Source organism: Diadema setosum, chromosome 12, assembly GCF_964275005.1.
Source record: "Diadema setosum chromosome 12, eeDiaSeto1, whole genome shotgun sequence".
NCBI classification, from domain to species: Eukaryota; Metazoa; Echinodermata; class Echinoidea; order Diadematoida; family Diadematidae; genus Diadema; species Diadema setosum.
Genome location: NC_092696.1, coordinates 9,533,184 through 9,555,468, shown reverse-complemented (window position 1 = coordinate 9,555,468; position 22,285 = coordinate 9,533,184). Strand labels below are relative to the sequence as shown.

The window sequence follows — 22,285 nt, the reverse complement described above, 5'->3', positions numbered from 1 at the left end:
TGTGCGTATGTGTGTGTGAGTTTTTTTTTTTTTTCGTTTTAGTTCACGGTTGTTATAATCTCTTTCCTGCGCAGGAGGCGACAATTTAAAAGACGACAACATGTTTGTGCTGATTTGATCATCAATTTTAGTTTGGAATCCAGTAGTAGATTATATTTACCTCAGGGGGAGGAACAAACACGTCATTTGTATCAAATTTATATCATAGGCTAGCTAAGCAGTAATCTTACAAGATTTCAGGAGACTGCTTGTTAATGACGTTCACTCTTCCATTCACCCTGTGTTTGTTCGGAAACGTAAACTATTTTCTTTTTCAGTCATGACCAGGAAAGAATTGAGGTTTTTTGAGTTCAGTGTGTTAAAGATAGAAACCTCTCCTAATATTCAAACCAGAGTTGGAGGTATAGCTTTGCTATTGAACCCGTTAAGAGCAGATGAGGCAAGGTGATAATACTGGTTCAGCCTTCAACAACTACTCAGTACTCTTAATCTAATAAATTAAAATGTTCTACCTTTCCTTTTGAATCCAACGTCTTGCCTTGATTGTATCCCATATGATTGTTCCGACAGTGTGTCACACCTCGTGAGTGTAATCAGGCGTCCCGCAAAATCCTATCACCATGTCAAAACAGTTTAGATATTTTATCATATACACTGTACTGAACAGTTTATGAATATAATGTTGCAATTTTTATGATATGTTCTTATATATATATAATATAATGTAATATACCATATTTTGTATGTTTATATGTGTGTATGTAAAGGCATAGGCTTCTTTTAGAAACCAATAAATTAAAGTTTCATAAAACTAATCATATATCTTAAAGTATAATTGTTGAGCAGATTCGGCCACTCAATCTTTTTTTCATGAAGTACCATGCAAGAAATATTTAAAAATGCTGATGTATCAATGATTGTGATTTCTCCCCTCCTCTCTTTCCTTCTTTTCAAACAAAAGGCTAAAACACACACAGATAGACACACACACACACATTCACCACCATGCAATCAACGGTCATCGTCTTTTCTGTGGCTTTTGCCGCTCTTCTGGGATTCGCTGCTGCAACAGATCTTCCGTAAGTTTAGAGATTCGTTTATCGTCGATTAGTTGAGTATGTTGTTTGTTGATGTTCATAACATCATTGCTATATTTATGATGTCATTCCTTCATACTTCGTTGTGCTAAGTCTGTGCCACCATATCAATTTATCTGTATTTATTGCATTTTTTTTTTTTTTTTTGGGGGGGGGAATGTTATAAACAAAATGACATGGAGTAGAGTGGAATTATCATTTCTAATTTCATATTCCCCCATGTGCGTTATCTTTGTCTTTGAGTTCTGTCTAATATTTTATTTGCAGATGGAAAAATAAAACAGCTTTAGTGCTTCAAAATAATTCCAAAGTGTTGGTGTCGGATAAACATAACCAACACAAAAATGTTAATCAGTATAATTAATGGTAACCATTGCAAATTATAAAAGATCGTCATGACCACCATGTGCCACACCCTATACCAGGATAATCAGCCATCAAAAACCATATTGACCCGTCTTGGTTACATATTGTATATATCTATATCAAGCTTTTATAATTATGATTTCATTTCATTTCATTCTAACAGAAGTACAAGTAGAGTTTATTAAATTTGCCTACCATACAAAATGAATGCGCCTCATTCTCATCATGTATTGATAAGGAAAACATCGGTTTATATTATAGAATCGTAGTAGGCTAACTGTTTGACTTTAATGTCAATAACGTTCGGTTAAAGGTAGGGAATCCCATTTGCATGCCTTAAATGAAGAGTTGTATAAATACAGTGGTATGTTGAAGAGAGTATCATTTTAGAAACTCCCATAAAGTATTGAAAGTGGAAGGTAACATTAAGTTCATTTTTATTGACCGTTAGATTTTGAATTGAATTTTTTTCGGGGCTCACCGTAAATTCCAGTACATTACTAGGCTACCTTTGCAGACCCATGCACTGAATGTGTGTCCATCATGTATATTTTGTGAAGAAAGTTCATCAAAACTTACAAACATTTCTATATACATTCTTGTCACACACTCTATATGTTATTACATCAGCTCTTATACTTTTGGATTTGTGTTTATAGATAAAAGATACAGAAGACTGCAAGAAAAAGGCTTAAGTGTGGCTGACACACAGAACTACTGAGTAGTTGAGTTTTGTGCATTATTCAAATTGTAGATAACTGTTGACTTCCAAATTTCTCAGCAGTAGCCTAAACAAGTCCCCTGAGGTTCATATTTAATGTTTTGCTGCATTTTGGGAGGTCTGTAAAAGGTATCCCCTACCTTGAATATCAATTGTATTGATAATGCATGGGTTAGTTTTGACGTAAACGTGTAACCTGAACAGCCTACCCTAAAGTCAAAATTGTCAACATGTGAGTGTTGATTGGCACTGAAAACTCCACAGCTTCACGACACAAAAGAATATGGGTGGATAATATCACTATCTTAGGTGTAAATGCTGCCCTTGATTCGCCTTTACCTGATTTTACAAAAGATGAGCATTTGTTTTCATCGATCTTCCTCTCCCTCTTCTTCTCTCGAATGAGGCCACTTGAAATCCCCAAAATTTCATGATTTTTGTGTCATAATTTTGAAATTTCATCTGCAATGCACGGGCTGAAAACACGGGAAAATTCAGTTGAGGCTTTAGTATACAGTTTGATATATTACTTAAAGGTCCAGTTTACCTTTGGGAGCAGTGATTTCAAAAATTTTCAAGCTATCATATTTGATGCATATGTGTAGGTCTGTTGTATCATAAAACATCCTACCATATGAAATATTTGCAATAAAACCTTAAATATAAGGAGATATCAGGGTTTTTCTCAATAAACCGTAACTGTATACGGTTTAGTCTGGAAAAATTTTTATTATAACTATTGTTCACATTTTGTGTATTTAACAACACTTAACATCGATTATACGGATTCAAAATTTGACAGTGGTTGTTTCTATCCCCAACTCACATTTTAGAACTATTTTATAGCACTAATGCTTTCATCTGCAAATGGTAAATTATGCCTTTAAGCTAACACACAAGATTATTGTCTCTAGCAATTACATAAGAATATGTTGGTAAATCAAAATACATCCACCAACTGATTGACAGTGTTGTCCCCATACACGGTGTCTTTCACTTTACAATTTAGTTAAATATCTCCTAAAGAATTAGAGAGGCTTTTGTCTTTCAAGATTGCATGGCATGTATCGAAGGAGACTGAACTAAAATGAATGTAATCATAGTCGGGGAAAACAAATACCCCTTAATCATAGCATGAATAATTGGCTTGGCTTGGGTTTGTTCGACTTTCGCTGAATTTCTCTCTTTTTTTTCTCTCTCTCTCTTTCTCTCTCTCTCTCTCATAATATAAGCAGTGACATTTGTTACTTGAAAGCAAATGCCCTCTTATGATTGCAAATAAATTCAAAAAACAAAAATCTTTTTTTTTTTTGCTATTTCTTGTTTACTGTTGAATTGATTGTGAACAGACAAAACCGAGAGAGAAGGGCGCCCTCCGAAGGTTTTGAGCCAGCCACGTGGGACAACGGAGACGAAGCAGGAATGGGAAATGGATTCAGAGCGGACGGCATGTGAGTTCAAAGGTCAACCAGTAGCAGCTGATTAGTTTATACTTTTTTAGTTTCATGGGTCATCAGGGACTGAGGGGTGTATTATATAGCAAGGTATTTTTGGATAACAACGTGTTTTGTGGGTTAAATTTTGCTATCTATGGAAGTCGAGATTAAAATCACGTTCTTCATGGTTTAGTGGAGGTGCGATTCAAAACAGTGTTTCACTGAAAACAAATTCAAATAGGGTTTCTGGTTGCGCGCGTTCTTCTTGACCAATGTAATTACCAAGGGACAAGCTGAGCGTAATAACATGCACAATAGTGAGCTTTAGATCTGCGACGCGAACGCCAAGACAACGCAGCATCCCGGGTTGGACAATGGAAACAGCTGTCTCGTGCACGAGTAGAACACCACTTTTTCCACCTTTTTTGTGCCTTACTAGTGTCGTCTTTAATAGCACCCTCGTCGCAGATCTAAAGCTTGTTAATTTAGCACAGTCCGCACGAGCATGATAACGCTCGGGCTAAACTCTTATACGCGCTCCTCTATCTTTACAGTGTTTCAAAAACCATGTTTCAAAACCGTGTTTCTTGGTACACGTTTTATAAGCAGTGGAAAAAAAAAATAAAATCCGCTATGCAAACTCAGGTGTGCTCTTTCGTCTGAATAAGTCTAATGATACTACCCTTTTACTCTTTACGATTAGTCATCCTGTAATGTTTTGTTTCATGTTTGAATGTTGTTTCCCGGCAAGAACAACTGCTGCCAAGTGATAACGAGCGAATGAATGAGATTAAGAGGCACTGTTAAATAAGACCAAACAGTATTACACGAGCGCTTACAAATAAAGGTTACGTATAACGAGGTAAATATAAAACACTGGCAACAAAGCTACCACTCTGAAACGCGCTTTACAAAAGCCAGACAGCTTCATATCATATCATTTCATTTCATTTCATTTCACTTCACTTCATTTCATTTCATTTCATTTCATTTCATTTCATTTCATTTCATTTCATTTCATTTCATTTCATTTCATTTCATTTCATTTCATGTCACTTCATTGTGATTTTATTTCAACACGGTTATAAAAGGAACTTCAAGTCCGTGCATAAAATATCACGTTTGAAACAGAGCACAATAGATTCAGACTATAAGTTGAAACAAAAAATAATTGCAGTAAACCTAATATACTGAACATGAAGATTAATACAAATAGCTTTATTTTATTTTTATTTTTTTTTGGGGGGGGGGGGGAGGGATTGAAAGAAATTTGATATTCCCGAATTCCTTTTTTTACAAAGTGGAAGAGTCTAAATCCCGTCGTTACCCACACTTTTTAGGCAGCAAGTAAGTTTTATAAACCAACTCTGTAAACAAGGCTTGTAAGATAAGAAAACTGTATTTCAATTTCAATTTCAATTCTAATAATGTTAGAATTAGTAATATTATATTACTGCAACGTTTTCTTCCAGGAATTCAATGTACAAACGAAAATACAACGATAACAGAAATATTGCCAAAATTGGATCCCACCCACATCAAAACAGAAATGAAGTTTTCAACAGGGCGGTGACTGTTGGCCCAGTCGCTATATAGCGCGTCTGCCTCACAATCACGCGGCGCGGGTTCCAACCCGAGTCTGGACTGAGCAATGTTGTGTGCAAACATACCGCCCCCTCTAGCAAGAGGCAAAACACTCTGTCCCTCGGATAGGACATAAAATAGAGGTCCCGTGTATGAGAGAGTCACAGCTCATGCACGTAAAAGATCCCGCTTCATTCATTCATCGCAAAGAGCAGGGTGTTTAACCCGGTGAAGTGGTCCCACCTCACATCCAACTGGACCCCATGGAAGACCAGCTTAGTGTAGCTGAATATGGGCTCTCCAGCCATCTTCACAGATGGAAAATGAACAACAACAACAACAACAACAACAACAAGGAAAAATCAATTAAATTAAATTTGTAAACACAAACGATTTCAATTAGGACCTATACTTACAAATTTTCATTTTCTCCTTAGTGAAATGTTCCATGTTGCAAGGGCCGTCTCCAAGAACAAAGAAGAAAACAGACATAGCATTTGCTTGACAAAATGTTATCACGGCCCTTTGCTCTTGACAAAACGACTGAAATTACATTGATATTGATAGCTCAACTGAGGAAATTATAATAACATTGTATTTCAAGCGCTAACTCGTAGCCTTATGAAACTGAATACATTTTTTTGAGAATTTTAGATCATAGGGAGTAAAAGAATCCTTCGAACAAACGCACACTGACACAGTTTATAACTGTTCCATGACAAAACAAAGAGGTAATATTCGCTTCACAATTATTCCAAGGTAAGCCCACTGGCTGCTTGGTAACAAGGAAAGCTTGAGATGTGAAAGTAGGGTGGCAAATGTGGGCTGGAATTGTTGAAGACAAGAGCTTTTCTCAAAATCTTGTTTGCAGAAAATGCAAATGCAATTAAGTACGACGATTCATCGAAAAGCAGTTTGAAAATTATGTAGGATATTATCATCCCCCGTGGATTAAACAACTTTTTTTTTCCTTGTTTAGCGTATTCTTCTTGCCTGTTTTTCAATATTAGCATGTGTCTCTGACACTGTGTGCAAGGAATATATTCTTCAGCTGAGAGTTATGTTGAAATCAATGCAAAAGTCTGAGAAACCTCATCTACTGAACTTTATTTTATCAATATATGGAAGAGTTAGAATACGTGGGCAAAGCAAATTTCTTCTATACCTCTCCTTCAATTCAAGTGCGTATCACGCATCGAACAGTGACATGCGTTCCTGTGCTCGAATGTTCAAACCTCTCAGCTGATGTCTAAAGCTTTAGAAAATGAAGTCTTATCCTCTACAATGAATCTCAACATTTTAATCCTAAATTGAATACTTTGTGTCCTCAATGAAAGTGACACCGGGAGGCAGTTTTCCATACATAATTTACCATACGGACGGCAAAATTCAGTATGAAAAAAAGTGTATTCTTCTGAGCTTTGTGGAAAGCATATCATGGTTCTGATCACAGAAATATGAATAGAGATAAGTTTGATATTGTTGTATTGCTGTATGACAGGGAGGTATGGGGAATGATTAACCATTCAATAGCTTTTTGAAATAAATGGTAACAGTGGTATAAGGATTACTATTAGTTTTTGTTTCACCTTCTTTCATAGAGTATGTGACCGTGCATCACAAAATGAACAAAAAGTCGCACCCATTGATTTTACGTCAGGACTGACAAAAAAAAAAAATCCATCTTGAGTTTTTCATATCTTCTGAAAGAACTTTCCTTCTTCTACACTATTCTGTAGTTTGGGATCATAACATGAATGGGAAAGTGTACTTTCAACAGTTTTTCTAAAACCCTTTTTTTTGGGGGGGGGGGGGAGGGGAGTAGAATGATCAGGTATGTCTTAGAGGCCCCTTTTAATTTCTTGAAATAGTTTGCACACTCTTAACTTTCAAGTCTACATTGTTGAAAGGATAACGCTACAGCTTTAAAAGTTGGCATTAATCATGGACAGAATGTGTTAACAGAACATGGTAATAGAAAATGCTCAATTTCAGCTTAATCTGATAATCCATTCATTGTAGTTGCTCCGGTGGTTTACATCCTGTGTTTTGTCCCTTTCATTGCACAGCTAGACGGCTTGGTAAGGATTAAGCGCTTGAATAGGCGCTATACTTCAGAGCCTTTTTTTTTTTCTTAGTTCACACTTTTCCAGAGTATGTGCTTTCTTTCCAGTATTTGTTAGGGGAGTCCACTTGAATTGAGTTATATATCATTTTAAAGCTTACAGTCTCCTCATAGCCATGTTTGGCGACTTTTTGTTGGTTTTGTGGTGCAAGGTCACATAATATGATACAGTAAGTGTAAGACAACATTCCACCTTGTGCACAATAGCTCTGCAAAACAACAGTCAAAATCGTACTGCTATTGTCTTCCACACAGTTATACCTTTGGTGGTGTTTCCGCATGATATACATAACACCTATTTAGAATGTAGCTATCCGATTGGTCGATTGCCCATCACGTGGCATTTAGTAAAAAGTTCCGTTGCACGCTCTCTGGCTGTCAGCAGTGCAATTTTGTTCGACCAAAATGTTCCATTGCACGCAATCTGATGTCACAATAAACAAACACGTGCCGCGCGCACTCAACAATTACAAGCGCGCTTACAAGCGCGTACTTTTGTCACTCATTTTTGTAAACAACTTCGTTTCTCATACGTACATACACGGTGACTGCAGCAGCTGCAGCTGCAACTGTGAGGCTACTCATTCGTCTTTCACGGAAAATGGTTGCCATTTCTGTGCTAAATTCAAGAATCTGTGAGTATCAAATCTGTTGACGTTCGAGGTGTTGTATAAAACAAATAGTGTATGGTCTTTACTCGTGCAATGGAACCAGATTACGGTATCAGGGGGAAAAATCTGAGATGGATTCAAAGCTTTCTCAGTGGAAGAAGTCAGAGGGTCGTTTTAGATGGTATTAAATCTTCTCCAATAGCGGTAGGATCTGGAGTGCCTCAAGGGTCGGTTCTTGGGCCTTGCCTCTTTCTGCTTTACATTGATGACCTGCCTGATGGTCTAGCGTCAAAGGTTCGCCTTTTTGCCGATGATGCAATTTCCTACATGACCATTGACAATCAACATCATACGCAAAATCTTCAAGAGGACTTAAACAAAATTGGTGACTGGGCGAAGAAATGGATGACGGTTCTGAACACAGAATAAGTGTTTAGGTTTTGACAATATCCAGGAAAAGAAGAAAGGTGCAACACGTGTATCATCTACATAACGCCCCTCTTGAATCTGTTGAATCCGTGAAGTACTTGGGTGTAACCATCACTTCTGATTTGAATTGGACCCAACACATCAACACTAATGTCAATGAAGCCAATAACGTCCTTGCATTTCTAAGACGCAATCTTCGCATAAAATCTTCTGATGTTAAAGCCAGAGCTTACAAAACGTTGGTTCGACCAATTGTTGAGTATGCTTCCACAGTTTGGGACCCATCTTTCAAGAACCTAATCCACCAAGTGGAAATGGTCCAGAGAAGAGCTGCGCGATTCACTTTAAATTGCTACCATAACACCTCAAGTGTCGCCAAAATGCTACAAGAACTTGATTGGACCACTCTGGAACAACGCAGAAAAATGACAGGCTAATTATGATGTACAAAATACACAATAATCTTACTCCTCTTTCAGCACAGGACTACAGTATATTATTAAATAGGCTACTCAGTTGACGAGAGCCTCACAACCACACTCCTATCAAAATCGTCTGTTGATGATGTATAAGATCAGACATCACTTGGTTGACATTCATTGGCAGACTATTAAACTTGACCCAGCTCTCAACATCTACCAGAGGACACTGTTCCCGATTCACTATCCCCCACACCAGTACTACAGCGTATGCCAACTCATTCTTCCCACGCACCATCCGGGACTGGAACAGCCTGCCTGTTGATCCTGCCACATACCCATCCCTCATCGCCTTCAAAACTGCGCTGAGGGAACTCTGTAGGATGTAACTCTTCATCCAGAGATTTTTACTCGCACCTGTAAATATTTTTCACCTGATTTCAAATTTCTGTTGCCCCGGTGCAGCGTATGCGCATGTTCTCGCAGTGCGTTCATCCTCTACCATTTGAGGGCAGCACTTTATCGGAAGAAGAAGAAGAAGAGGTACCATACTCGAGAACTGAATCGCATCGCCATTCGTTCTTTCCAAGAACTGTAAGGAACTGGAATTCCCTGTCGTCAGAAAATGCTTCAGCGCCATCTGTGGGATCATTTCGAAACCGTCTAACGGTTGATCACCGTAGCTAGTTATTTTCGTCAAATTTTATATGAGGTTGTAAATATCTGTAAATAAATTGTATTATAATGTAAATAGCACAGTCTGCAAGAATCTTCAGTCCATTGAAGGAGGCAGACTTAATTGGAAGAAGAAGAAGAAGAAGATTTCGCACTCGGTGAAAGATGAGGCGCACTATTCAACTCGGCTTCGCCTCGTTGAATAGAGCGCCTCTATCTTTCACCTCGTGCGAAATTTTGTACCATTGCACTCGTGACCATTCACTATTTGTATAATATATATATATATATATATATATATATATATATATATATATATGGATTCTTTGCCTCATTCGTTTTTATCTTTTATTTTCTTTCTCGTCCCTCTGTATGCAACCAATAAAATAAAATTTGAAGTAGCTAACGAAAAAGAAGTAAAGAAGTAAAACATTTTCATATCAATCCAACCTCTTTCAGATTTTATCTTTCCTATGAAATACCCCCACCTCCAATTATATAAAAAAGTTTACCTTATCTTGGAAAAAGAAAAGTTGTTAAACTTGCGAAGTGTAGTAGCTTATCTTTTTATCCCGGCTTTTTCGTATTTTGTCCCCACTATAGATGTCACGAATTCAAGCATCCATTTGACTAATTCAAAATTTGACGATGACTGAATATCATCAATAAGGAGGGCAGTCGATTGCCTCCCACGCAAACGTTAAGCATACTATAGAGAAACAGAAGAGGAGCAATGTGCGCCGCTATTCAAATTCGCAAAACAGTTTGAATCTCTCGGTTCAACGGCCGTGCACGTTCTATGCGAGGGTTGATTCTTTTTCGTCAATTCCCTGTCATCAATGATTCAATTCCAATCTCAGCCCGGCGAATGACGCCTAATATCCCCCATTCGATGACACTTTTATACGGCACCTAATTCCAGTTGTCGAGAGTCATTTGTCGTTCCCTTTCATGCAGTTTCGGTTCGGAAATCGTCCCATTTTCTTGATCTTTTTCTTGATACGACGATATGAGTGTCCGTTTATCATCTACGCTCAGCAAGCCCCGGTTTGATGCATCTTCATTTATAGTGACACTTCACTCAAGGCAGCATTAATCGCTCAGGTTTTTATTTTTCCAATGCAATTTAGTGGCAAACAGTTTCTTTAATCAAAGAAATACTTCTTTTTAAGACAATTACCATTAATAATGACTTAAGTGGAAAGAAAACTTTTCAAAATAAAAAACGACAGAAAGAAGCTGGAATGTTTAAGTTGAATCCAAGATCTGCATAACCACTGGCTTGAACTCGATAATTTCCCATCATCTTTATTTTCTTTTAACCCATGTAGCGTCGCAGGGATTAATAAGAATATCCGAATATCTGTACGAGTTTGTATAATTTCTTTTGAAGTGAATTTGAAAGGAAAACAGATAGATAATGAGCATTGAAATAGAGCATTAAATCAGTAGTAGCTTTCATAATACGGCATAGCCATTAATGCTTTATATGTTTGCATCAATGAACCGAATTTTTAATGATTCAATTATACTCTCAGAGAAATGTCTGAAATCTCAAAATAGAATTGTCTCACAACCGCATAATAAAAGTATTAATGATAATGATGATAATAATAGTAATAATGATAATCATCATGATCATGATCATAATAACAATAACAATCATAATCATAATAGTAATAATAATTATACCAATAATAATAATGATAATAACAATAATGACTACTTGTATGGCTCTTACAGGCCCAAATTTTGGTGATCATGGCGCTTCAAAAAAGAAAGGAATGCTTGAAATAATATCAATATGTATATTTAATGCGCTCTAAATTTAGTGATGGTCTGCCGACGGACATCATAAAAGATTGCTTCCACGTTTCAACCGCGATGATCTATTTTGGTAGGGAAATTCAAATTATGCCGAGTTATAGACAAGGCTTGGATTCGCGTCTCCTTCCAGAATTTGACCTTCACTCAAAAGTCTAATCTGCCGACATGTAGTTGTTTAAGCTTCATACAAGATCAAACTAATATGAGTGCACCTCTTCCTTCCTCCCCCCCCCCCCCTCTCTCTCTCTCTCTCTTCCTCTCCCCACCCCCTCTCTTTAGTGAACGCATATTTTTTTTGTCTTTTTGTTTCCCTTTTCCTTTGCAAGTTACTAGTAGACAAAGGGATTTTTCAAGCACAGAAAATGAATTGCGACTGATACAAAATATGAAATATGAATAGGGCGAAATTTCTCATTAATGGAAACTGAGCGGTTGATAACATAAGCCGTGGAGTCATGTCACGTTGCATAGCAACTCTTGCAAACACTCATGAGTTTTGTTCATCATGCACGTGATTACAATCACGTCCACAATCACGTTTGATATTACAATGTCTGTCATTAAGTGACCGTGCATCACAAAACGAACAAAAAGTCGCAGCCCTTGATTTTGTGTGAGAACCTTAAAAAGGTGAAACAGGTCAACCGAGTCAATCTTGAGTTTTTCATACTTTCTGAGAGAGCTATTCTTCGTCTACATTATTCTTAAGTTTGGGGTCATAAAACGAAGTGGAAAGTGTGTTTTCAGCAGTTTTTCCATAACCCTTTTTTTGTGTAGAATAGTGCGATTAGGTAACGTCTTTAGAGGTCCCTTTTCATTTCTTAAAAACCCTTTGCTCATCCTTTACTTTCAACTCCAGTAACTTTGAAAAGATTGATGCAACTGTATTCAAAGTTATCATTAATCATTTACAGAATGTGTTAATAAAGCATGCTCAATTTCAGCTTATTCTGATAATCCCTTCATTATTCTTGCTCTGGTGGTTAACATCCTGTTTTGTGTTCCATTCATCGCGCAGCTAGCGCCGCGGCTTGGTGAAGATTAAGTGCTTGAATAGACCCTGTACTTCAAAGGCTCTTTTCTCAGTTCACGCTTCCCAGAGTGTGGTATGCTTTCTTTCCAACATTAGGATAGGTTAGGAGAGTCCATCTGAATTGAGTTATACATCATTTTAAAGCTTAGAATCTGCTCTTTCAATATCTGCCCTTCACTAAAATCCATGTCTGGCGACTTTTTATTGGTTCTGTGATGCAGGGTCACAAATAGTTTGAATTTTGAATAGTTGTATTATAGCATACAACACCACTCTATACCCTCTAAAGTGGGGGTAAATATTATTAGTAGAGAAAATTAGGCTCTGGCCCTTCCTACCAGCGAAAAATAAAACAAATTTATAAGAAATAAGCTGGAGACGTTTATTTCTTTTCATGTATATTGTGTAGGTAAATATTCCATAGGGAGGCTCATGTTCATAAAGTTTCCACCCCCCCCCCCCATTTGTTCTAATCAAAAAAGTTTATAAAAGCGTTTGTCCTAACTTACGGGCGCAGCAGATATCGACATGGATTTCACTTGGTACTCAACCCAATCTCATGAATAAGCTTGAGTAGGAGCCATGAATAATGGATGCATCTAGGCACCGACTTTCTTCTCAACTTTATCGAAAGGGTTCACTGCTGAGCGCTTAAAGGGATGGTATAGTTTTGGCTGAGATGGAGGTTCAGGTTGAAACTTTTTGCGAGATAATTAGAAACTAATGATATAAACTATTAAAGAGCATACTATTCAAAGTTTATTTGATAAAAATCGGTTTTGAAATGACAGAAATATCCAAAAAATAAATAGATAAAGAGGTCCAAATAAAAGGTGGGTCCCAGCACCTTTTATTATAGGACCACTCTGTTTTGTTTTGTTTTGTTTCGTTTTGTGTTGAATATCTCAGCCATTTCAAACCCGATTTTGCAGTCAAATAAACTTGTAATTTCTCTCAGAGTTGTATGCTCTTTGATATTTCCTGATGTGGTTTCTAATTATCTCACACAAAGTTAAAACCAGAATCCCCATCTCAACCAAAACTATGCTATCCCTTTAACTCTTCTCGTCCTGGGGTGATTCTTCTTGTTAATATGCTTAAACTTTAGTATGTTTTGTTTTATATGTTTATCCGGGACCCCTTTTTTACAAGCTCTGATTCTTTTGGGGTCCCAAACCATTCATTATTCTTAATGCTGTATCCTTTTGTAAAATGTCAAATGTTTAATGAATTGGTTTGATAAAACTTGAAACTTGAAACTTGCTATCATGGCTATTGATGTTATCAACTTGCATTCATTGGCTTGGCAACAGTGAAATAGTGCTTACGCAGTACTGGAGAAAGATTGGACGGAATTCATTAAATAAATTTGAATGTATATCTACTCAACTTCAGAGGAAAAAGAATTGCCAACCTTATACACATAAGCATAAAAGCTAATATTCTAAACGTGCTAACATTTATTTCTTCAATAGTATCTATTTATTTTGTATGCTTTTCGTATCAACTATAGGCCCTACTAAAAATTAATGGGAAATTTCATGAGGACAAAAAGATGCAAATTCGAATCACATAATTGTGTTTTCGAAGATTTGGTCGGCTGTTAACATAGTGTTTCATAGCCGAAAGTATAGCATACAATCTTGATGAAAACAGATAAAGACAAGCGGACTGATAGGGTGTAAGTCCTTTATCACGTTTCCTTTAGTTAATGTAGTCATTAAACTTATTCCATTGTTCATGTTAATAAACGACAGGACGTTTTTTTTTTGTTTTTTTTTTTACGGAGGTCACTTTTTTAGTTTTGTGAGCAAATATGAGACAGGAGCCCTTCATTATTCATGTATAATATACAGTTGATTGGGCTTTCTCTTGATTTATTGAGATGGGCCGACTATAGGACATTGTCTTCATAACAGTGTCGATAACATGTTTACTTAGATCTACGTAAGAGATAGTTTGATATTAGATTCGTAGTCATCGTTAGCTTAATTGTCACCCCTGTTATGCAGCTGTCATTTGTATGACGCACCTCTTGACCCCCGGGAAATGTGCGTCATGGTCGCGTCAAGTACCACCAATTTGATGACGCGTGGTGCCGTCACGGGAGCAAAATGTCCGTCACAATACTGACCCATTATGTGCGTCATAGTCGGTCATTTAACCAGAGTGTGTCAAAAGGTTCGTTAATGGGACCGTCATGTAATTTTGCGAGGCTTCTTGCATGGGGCATGGTATCCCTCCGTAACAGAATAAAACAAACTCGCGATCGCGAGTCGGCCGAATTCACCGGCTCCTGGAAACGCGAAAATGACACAATTTTCAATCAGTTTTATTATAACATACTGATACTCACTTCATTCTCGTATGTCTTCTTTTTCTATCTGATGTCAGACTAAAGGTCTTTTCAGAAAGTTTGAGTACAAATTTGCTCCAAAACCACACTACCAAACACGATTTGTGATTAAAATCATCACATACAGCCCGCGGCATCGCGAAGCTCGCTATCCTTCAATCGCATTCACTGTAGTGTAGCATCGACCGTCGACCGTGGAACCTGCAGCAAAACCACGTGCGTGATGTCGACCATGTGGTACATGTATACATCCAGTACACGCGTACATACGTATACAGAAGGCGAGGCATGGCAGAGGCCAGGCCCCAGAACACATACAAACGATTATGGAACTAACATTACTGAGAGTCTATTAAAACCTGCATTAACTTAAAATAGTAAATTCTATTTAAACACTAGCCATATAAACCATGTACCTAACTTGGGTTTAATAAGGTTCGTGTTTAAATAGGCAGGGGCTTCAATCAAGCTGTTTTCGAATCGGGGAAGGGGAGGCGGGAGGTTACGGAAAAAATTACTGTGGCCAGGCCGTAGTTTCGCGAAACTAGATAGTTTGCCATAGCAACGTGTATATCAAAACACGCGTTTCTATGGGATGTCCATGAACTAGGGAACGGTTTAGAGAAATTCGAAGTCATTCGAGGTTGAAGTGGTTTTTTCCTACGCATTTTTTGTTGTTGTTGTTGTTGTTGTTGTTCATATCTAAAAAATTCGATTTCTTAATTTTTTTCAACTGGTATTTGGGAGTCTTGTAATATATTTAAAATGTTGATAGAAATTTCTGAATATATTCAGAAAGTACGCCTAGGCGCCTACTGTTTGGATAAACGGTAAACATGCAGTCTACGTTCGATACGAAGAAATCATTACGTCTTTCACGAGGAAAAACATACAAAACAAACAAAAAACACCTACGAACGAATGTTGATAGCCAAAACTTTGATAAGTAATAAGCAGTTATCATGAGCGTGAACTGAAATTAATTGTCATGATTTTGTTGTCTAACCAGGTGATGACTGCATCTCATTGAACCTACTCGTAGTGAATTTCTCTGGGCATACGAGACCTTTTAAGTATTTCTGGCTCAGTTGCATTTTTAATTGACTGATTAATCGATCTTTTTTTTTATTGTTCAGGGAACATAAGATATTCGATCAAGTACATTATATTCGACTGTTTGATGTTTCCTACTATGCGCCAAAAGAAAGGCTATAGAATCACGATATCTTTGCAATGATTCCTTTAATTCAACTAATGAGCTGGTTCTTCGATCGATATTTCCATGATATTTACACGCTGTTTATTCCAGTGCGCGCATTCTTCCGTCTGGCACGCATCTGGGTGTGGCACCTGCTTTTGTGGAAATTTCCACAAGGGGAGAGGGGTGGGGTGTCAAGTTTCTTCGAGCCGAAGAGACTGCATGTAAAACAATCTCTTCGCTATAATTTATTGTCATTCGTGCTTTCCCCTTATTCTTTGCTGATATTGAACATTTAGATTTAACTTTACGAAGGTTGGTAGCACGTGGTTCTATTTTGTTGTGAGGTGTATGTAATTTCTTTTTTTTTATCATTCTTGGAAAGGAAAAGAACAGTAAGGGGGAAAGAAGAATATTAAGAGGGAAAGTAAAATGGAACGAACGGCACGTACGCTCAGCATTCACAGTAAGCCGTCTTTTTACACCAGCATAGTTATCATCATCACCATCAGACATCACTCAGACCATTTTAGCCTTTTCCTATCAACATTAAGAAAAATATATAACAAATACAAAGTATCAACACCTCCCAACAACACAAATATTTAGAAAAGACAACACACGGCACACTACAGCGGCTGGTATCAAACTTCGTCGCTTCGATTCGAAAAAATATTGCAGCAAAGCGGAGAAATCGCCGTTACGAAAATAGCAGTGCGAGACACTTGAAAGAATTACGTCAAATACTTCAAAGTATAAAGGGAACGGATAAAGTGATATAAAATGGAAGAAATCGTACCAAACGATGTGTGAGAAACGACAGTGGAGAACGGTAAGCTTGGTAGTAGGCTTAGGCCCTAGCAACAGTTTACAGCACCGAAAGCTACGCGAAAATAAGGTGAAAATAAATACACATTGGAAACTCGGTATTGCGACAAGATCCTTAGGATCAAGTCAATAAACGATACAAAACAAAGGAAATCGATTCATTTTGACCGGAAAGTAGTTTGTTATAAGTATTCTGTTGTATGAGATCTCCTTTGATAGGCCGAGAAATACATCGAGCTTCCATGATACTCGGGAAAGACAGTTCGAACGCTTTTCACCTGCACATACTGCAGTGCACATCAATACACGAACAGAAACTCACCTCTTCCTTGCAGAAAAATGATGCAATAACGTTACAAAAAACACACACAACACTCTAAAAATCATTTCATACTTGGGAGGCAAGGGACAAGCGGATGAAGAAGAAGAGAAAAAGAAGCAGACATTGCACAACGGAACGCTTCTACCCCGATTCGAATCGAAAAAAGGTACTGGAGTGCAGTGGCAGCTGGCTACAGTGTGCAGCTAAGCTACTATACTAACGCTCCCCAGCCGCCCACAACATGGGGATACAGTACCACGGCGATCGAAGTAAACATCCAGGGTCCGTAGGCGACAGGGATTCACGCGGGCGAAGTTCCGTTCGGTGTACACAGTTCGCAGGCAGCGAATTGCGTGAGCGCACACAGAGCTCTGCAGCATAGCATTCCAGTCTGGCACGTACTGCGAATAACATGTGCGTCAAGGGTCAGTCATTTTCACGAAGAGGTGCGTCACCATTTTGACTGGTTAATGCGTCAATGTCTCATAGAGGTGGGTCACTTTTTGTGACGGAGGGTACGTCATGGTACCTAAAAGGTATGACGCACATTGGTACTTTGACGCACCTATCCCGGGGGTCAAGAGGTGCGTCATACAAATGACAGCTGCATTATGCGTAACTGTGACGTTACTATCCTTATCTCCCTCATTCGCTCCGTCCATTAGTATCTATCACTTGGGTTATTTTATCAAGCGAAACCTTGATCTATTATCAGTTTCACCGGTAATGAGTCATAACCACTTAAATGTAAGAACAGACGCGACTTTCTAGGAATAATGCTGGGAAAAACCAATGTTACTCATTACGACCTCCACGAAATAATTGGATGTTAGTGTACAGTATAATAAATGAACAGAAACGAGGGGGGAACCGGACTCGCGCCACTCCGCTGTTTTGTTCGGGTCGAAAAGGGTATCGTTTTACTTTGAGCGCCAACCTTTGGGCGGTCAATAAGACGTTACATGCAACCATCCGTTATTCTTCTTGCACCATTACTCTGGCGCAATAACACTGATTACTCAACTTACACCCAGACACCTGTATTACTAATTGGACTCATTAGCAGTCGTTAATGTCACACATATCATCCACGTTTAGCTTTTATGGACCACAATTTAACAATTTATTTGCGAAAACGTTTTCCTGGGTATCATTTTTTCTTCGAAGCAGCCATCTGATCTGTGATTAATCGTGACAAGGTCTGCGCTCAGTCGCGCCTCCACCGCGTGTCTTGTTACTGTTAATGAAGGTCAGTGTTCATGGTCAGACTTGAACAAATTGGCGAACTCTATACCCGGAGTCTGTAACTTAATAATGTCATTACGCTAGATGGACGGTTGTGATTTGAAATGTGTGCGATCTTTTTATTTTTTTTTTCTTTTATTCATTAATCACTCATTTAGTTTGTACGATGCCCCTCAGCGATAGAATTTTCAGTACAATTGGCATTCACAAGGGGTCGGCATAAATGCGTGTTAAAGGTTTATTCTCGTTCTCCGGCTTTTCTTTTTAATCTCTTATCAATGAAATGTCACTACAATTCTACGAAATCGCTTTGTTCGTTATGTTTGGTAATTTTGTTTGTGTGTTGAAATACTGACTACATGGACTTTGAGGGGAATCACGCTGGTTTTGATAAAAAGTGATATAAAAAAGAAAAACCTACAAGCGAAATTATGAGGGAGTGTAAATAATAAAGACAACAGTGATTAAGGTAATCAGTATGGTCCCAAACATTTTTTTTTTTAATTTCTGAAATCACATTATCGTAATATTTATATCACAATAATGATAAAAATCATGCTGTTATCAACAGAAACATCGAAATTATCACAGTTGTTACTTTTTATTTCGTCATCATTATTATTGTCCTTTAAAACGAAAATGGATATTGCAATATAGTTGGCAAATTTTATGTTGAATCTCTGGTCTGCTATTATAACTAGTAATAAGTCAGTTCGGAGTTTATTGTGCACTATTTAAATTATCATTACATCACAGATGTTTATCTCAATAATAAAAAAAAATCAACATCCCCAGTTGCTACAAAAGACATTTTCTGCTCATGCGCAAAGTAGAACCCCGATCTGGCTTATTCCACTTTTTTTGTTGTTGTTTCTTCTTTCTTATTTATGACCAGCGCCAAGAGAATAGCAGACAACGATTTTGCCGCCCTCAGACATCAGGAGAGGGAAGACAGTCTCCGACGTAGTCTCCTCCTCCAGGCTATGAACGACATGATGGCCAGGGCGGGAAAACGATCATCGTACGTATAATATGACTACTGATACTCCCAGGCTTCATTTCATACAAGATGTTGTAAGATAGCAAGTCTTGCTGGAATGGCAACTTCGCTTTATCGCAACAGCCAATCAGGATGTTGGATTCTTGTCCTTACAAATTATGTGTTGCTATCATAATTATTATCATTTTTTTTAATGAAATGGGGCCACGCAGATGACAAAGAGGAGAGAGAGAGAGAGAGAGAGAGAGAGAGAGAAAGAGAGATACTTACAGACAAATAGAGGTGTATAGATGGAGGGGAGATTTAAATATGATAGTCCAAGGATTTAGAGAGCAAGTGGAAGATAAGAAGGGGGTTTGTGGGTGTGCCCTTTTCATCAGGAAAGAGAGTGTAGAAAATATTGATTGTAAACATAAAATCCGGCAAATACACAGAAGTATATGCAAACACAGTTCATGAATATATAAATACATTTGTATTCAGATCTATGTTTTTATTCATATTTTTTTGTTTATATTCCTAATAGGGGTTTGTGGGTGTGCCCATTTTAGAAAGAGAGAGAGAAAAAGAATGTATTTATGTAATCATAAAATCCGGCAGATGCGCTAAGCAGATATATATAAGAATGTGATCCTTACAAATACATGACTGTCAATTTTTGCAATAATTATATTCGTATATATTATTATTTTCATATTTGTGTTCATAAAAATATAACCACTTATACCTAAGAAACTAAATGGTGCCCACATAGCATACTTTTGTGAAAATCGGTTTTGCTAGATAATACCACACAAGAACGCGATCAATCACTTAGGCCTGTTAAAGTATATTGGATCCTGGACGCCACTGTAATACGGCTTAAACAGGAAATGTGGCATTACATAAGTTTATAAACGTTTCTCCCCTTTTCACTTAAATCCCCATGATTCTAAAAGCTTTGATTGTACTCTAGTAATAAAATACATTTGATAATGGAGTGAAGTTGTAGAAAGTACATCTAGAAAGCCCATCTTCATCATACGAAAAATAATGAAAAAACAAATAAACAAACAAATACCTATATTGAACTTACAGTCTACGAATTTCTGAGAAGTATCATTTAAAATGTTTTTCAGCCTGTAAAGATGATGTAATATATAATATTATACTCTCTAAAAAAATGAGTGAAAATTTTCAACTTGAAGGAGTGAATGACAGAAAATAGTGAATTTAGAGTGAAATTTGAGTTAATTTTGAGTGAAAATGTTCATTTCCACTCACTTTAGAGTGACCTCAGGGATCACTCGAAGATTTTGGAGTCACCCCTGAGGTCACTCCAAAATTAGTGGAAATGAACATTTTCACTCAAAATTCACTTCAGTTTCACTCTAAATCCACTCTTTTCTGTTATTCACTCCTTCAGTTTTTTTAAAGAGTATATATCCTTAACAATCTTATTTTGCTTGGGTTTGTTGATTTCTGTCTTTATAGCCCGGCACAAAAACGATCTTTCACACACCACGACTACGCAGCATTGAGACAGGAGCTTGAAAGCGGTCGCCTGTACAGGGCCCTCCTAGACCAGCTGCTAGGCGGAGAGAGCACGCGCTAATCGCATGAGAACTGGGAACCCCGTACCCAATGCCAGCAGCAGTATCAGCAGCAACACAGCCACAGCAGCAGGGGAAATGACAGCAAAAATAGTCATAATAATAATAATAATAATTTCAGTTACCACAACAACAACAACAGCAGCAGCAACAAAACATTTATGCGCCTTTCAACACGTCCCTCCTATTAAGAAAAAAAAAAACAGACGGAGAAAGAGGGAACACACATACACTCATGACACACAAACACGCACACACACACAAAGTTCTTAAAACAACAAACTTCCCTGTCTGAAACCCATTGCTCAAAGAGAAAATGTTATTTCATACAAGTCTAGCTGATTTTAGAATAGTCGTCGATATTTTGCATAATTAAGGATCTTCGTAGTTAATGAATATTCAAAGCAAGATTTTCAATATCTAGATTGTTAAATTTCTCTATTTCCAACCCCAGTGTGCTGTCTGCCTGATTTCCTTTTTAGCTTTCTGGTGTTTTTGTTTGTTGGTTCCTTTTAAACGGTATAGGGTGGACTCAAACATGCATTACTTTCGTCGTGGCTTTCTTTTTGTAAAGAAAACAATATATCATGTCTTCATGATATTTCTGTGAATAAAGTGTGTCATACTCAAGCGAATATGCTACCTTTTGTGTCACAATCAATTATACTACAGAAACAGAAGCAGGACAGGGAGGGAGGTAGCTTCTTCCATGATAATGCTAAAGTTCTCAGTTAAAGAGCGCTCTGAAATTATTCTTTAAACTTCTTTAAACATATTTCTATCGACAAAATCGTAATGTTGAAGACACTCTTTGTTTTTGTTATTCGGGTACAAACAATGTCTTTATCTGGCCACAGCTGAAGTTATATTTTTCAATACATTTTGAACCTTGAAGTGAAAACCTTACCACAGCAAATGAAATATATCCACGTATGTATATCAAGAAATCACCAAAGATTGGTGTCGTTATTATGTCACGGTCTGATTCATGATTGCCTATTTTTATTGGGAGAATTTGAAATATGAATCGCAGCGCTGTGAAAACAATCATATATCTGTGCATTTATAATACTATGTCAAAATTATCTGAGAACGAAAGAGGGCCGATGTTTAGGAGTGCGAGACAAGTGTAGTTAGCAAGCACGGAACAGATTTATGATTTTGGGGTTCACCATGACTGACCATAACCCCAAATGTTTGCCTGTTGTCGCCCAATTTCAGCATAAGTACGAGCTATTGTTTTCACACACAAAAAAGAAGAAAAAGCAGAAAACAACAAATCAAAAATAGAGTATAAAAGCGTACCCTCTTAGCAAGGGCGGGGTCCAGGGTCCATTATAGTTTATAAAAGCTCATGGAATAAACGTTCTTGCTGCTGCTATTGCACTTCCGCATTAAAAACATATGGCACAAAGGTTATG

General features: G+C 37.5%; 1 protein-coding gene across 1 annotated transcript; it reads left to right on the top strand.

Moving 5' to 3' along the window:
• Window positions 1-1,005: 1,005 nt before the first annotated feature.
• On the top strand, window positions 1,006-21,771 carry LOC140236205 (uncharacterized). Its single transcript, XM_072316173.1, has 4 exons — window positions 1,006-1,079; window positions 3,534-3,635; window positions 19,168-19,293; window positions 20,746-21,771. Exons 1-4 carry the CDS (start codon window positions 1,006-1,008, stop codon window positions 20,864-20,866), a joined length of 423 nt encoding a protein of 140 aa, XP_072172274.1. The 3' UTR covers window positions 20,867-21,771.
• Window positions 21,772-22,285: the final 514 nt, after the last annotated feature.